The following is a 2,004-nucleotide window of genomic DNA, read 5'->3' as shown; positions in this document are numbered from 1 at the left end:
GTCAGGGGCCTGAGCCAAGACGACGAAACGGAATGTTACGTTCTAAGAAGAATGAAAATGACAAATTCGCATCAACGAATAGTTAAAAGTGAAAAATCTCTTAATTTTGGCACTGGTTAGTAGACCGCTTGTTAGACGGGCGTCCCTCTGTCTGCAGGCCGATTTATCGATACCGAATGCGAACACTGTGACTACTCCCCGCATTCGTGGAGTTGCCTCCGAGGACCTTTTCAGAGTGTGCAAAACAGTACATGGCATTTTTTGTAGAAGATTTTCAGGACTTTCTGAGTCGGATATAAATACTAGAAATAATTTATAATTAAAATCTTAACTTGTAGATTAAAGAAAGGTTAACTCAAGATGACTCTTTAGAGTTTACCCAACAAATACAATGGAGTAACTTTGTTTTGAGATGATACCGAATAGTTTTGTTTCTTGGGGTTTAAAAGGTAGCAGAATAAACCTCCATGTAGGTCAGGGATTGAGAAAGGCAATTCTGAATTCTGTTTCCATCTTAATTTATATTTATCTTTGCGTCTTCATCTGTATGCTTGTATGCATGGTCGTTCAGAACCGTATCCTAAAATCATTGTTTAAACATTTCATACCATGTTAGTTTGGGCATCTGATGCTCTAGTCTGAGGTAGTCTACTGATAATACAGATGGGTTTTGAATTTGCAAAGACTCATTCCGCTTTTCAGAAGACGAGTTGCAGTATGATCACCAGGGTTCAGATGTCAGAATTTTTTGACGTGTCAGCACACACTGTACAGGAAGAGGTTACACATTCATTCTCCAGTCTTGATCACGTGACAGTATCGTCGCATTGCCTTCTGGCAAGAGAAGAAAATTAATTACATCATTCAGGGAGCTCTTTAACGTGTTTTGTTCTCATTCCCATATTAACTCAATCCGGTTTCAGTTTTCTGTGTTCTAACTAAGAATTAACTCTACACACACGCAAAGGCGGGTCGAGGATAAGCGCCGGTTACCTCACACCTTCAAATCATTGTGCCCAGACCTGCAGCAGCCACCCCTCCAGCTTCTTTCCTTCTCTGCTCACCTGTGCTCCTCATGGCAGGAGCACTTGTCCCCCGGTGGGCCACCTAAGTCAGCAGTGCGAAGGCAAAAAAATGTAGTGTGTGGGTGGGGGAGGGTTAGTGAGCTTGCTGGGAAGCTCGAGGGAGGAGAAAGCCACAGGCGCGGGTTAGGGCGGTGGAAACAGGAAGCGGGAGGAGGGGTGACCCCAGGACACTGGAGCGGTGGGGAGGGGTGACCCCAGGACACTGGAGGGCGAGGGTGATCTCAGGACACTGGAGCGGGAGGTGGGGTGACCCCAGGACACTGGAGCGGTGGGGAGGGGTGACCCCAGGACACTGGAGGGCGGGGGTGATCTCAGGACACTGGAGCGGGAGGTGAGGTGACCCCAGGACACTGGAGCGGTGGGGAGGGGTGAGCCCAGGACACTGGTTATGTACAGTCGAGTGGCTGGGTTTTTAGTTGATTTGCCTTTCGTAACAATGACATCCTAAGTGTTAAGTCGCTGGTTTTGCCGTCGCTGACTCGTTTTTGTCGTCCACCTTTGTCTGCAGCTGACTCCACAGGGACTCACTCCCTCTACACGACGTACAAAGACTACGAGCTCATGTTCCACGTGTCCACCATGCTGCCGCACACGCCCAGCAACAGACAGCAGGTGCGCGCCCCTCCTCCCCCCGCCCCCCGCCACCCTCACAGCCCAGGCCAGGCCCCGGGGCGGCAGGCGCGGGGAACTTGCCAGGAGTCGCTGGGCTTTTTCCTGGGGAGGCGTTAACGAGCTCTGACTCCAGTCATTTGGGAGGGTTCGGGCTGTATAGGGCGTGAGCACACGCGGTACCGCAGCTTTTCCTTGGAAGACCTGGAAAGGCTTCCACGCTCCCGCGTTGCGTGCTAGGCAGACTCGGGAAACCAGGGTCAGCCATGCTAATGACAAAAAGCCACCCCGCAACCCGAACTCGGGTTTC

At 50.5% G+C, this 2,004-nt stretch overlaps 1 protein-coding gene across 1 annotated transcript in view; it reads left to right on the top strand.

Annotated features, from left to right (window-relative positions):
* The window catches only part of SIPA1L2 (signal induced proliferation associated 1 like 2), a 150,782-nt gene that overhangs the window by 83,136 nt on the left and 65,642 nt on the right, over nt 1-2,004 (top strand). The window contains exon 8 of the mRNA XM_023523050.1: nt 1,594-1,697. Within this exon, the coding sequence (XP_023378818.1) occupies nt 1,594-1,697 (104 nt within the window). The remainder of the gene's footprint in view (nt 1-1,593; nt 1,698-2,004) is intronic.

The sequence above is a fragment of the Pteropus vampyrus genome, unplaced genomic scaffold (assembly GCF_000151845.1).
Source record: "Pteropus vampyrus isolate Shadow unplaced genomic scaffold, Pvam_2.0 Scaffold375, whole genome shotgun sequence".
Lineage (NCBI taxonomy): Eukaryota > Metazoa > Chordata > Mammalia > Chiroptera > Pteropodidae > Pteropus > Pteropus vampyrus.
This window is presented reverse-complemented; position numbering and strand designations above follow the sequence as displayed.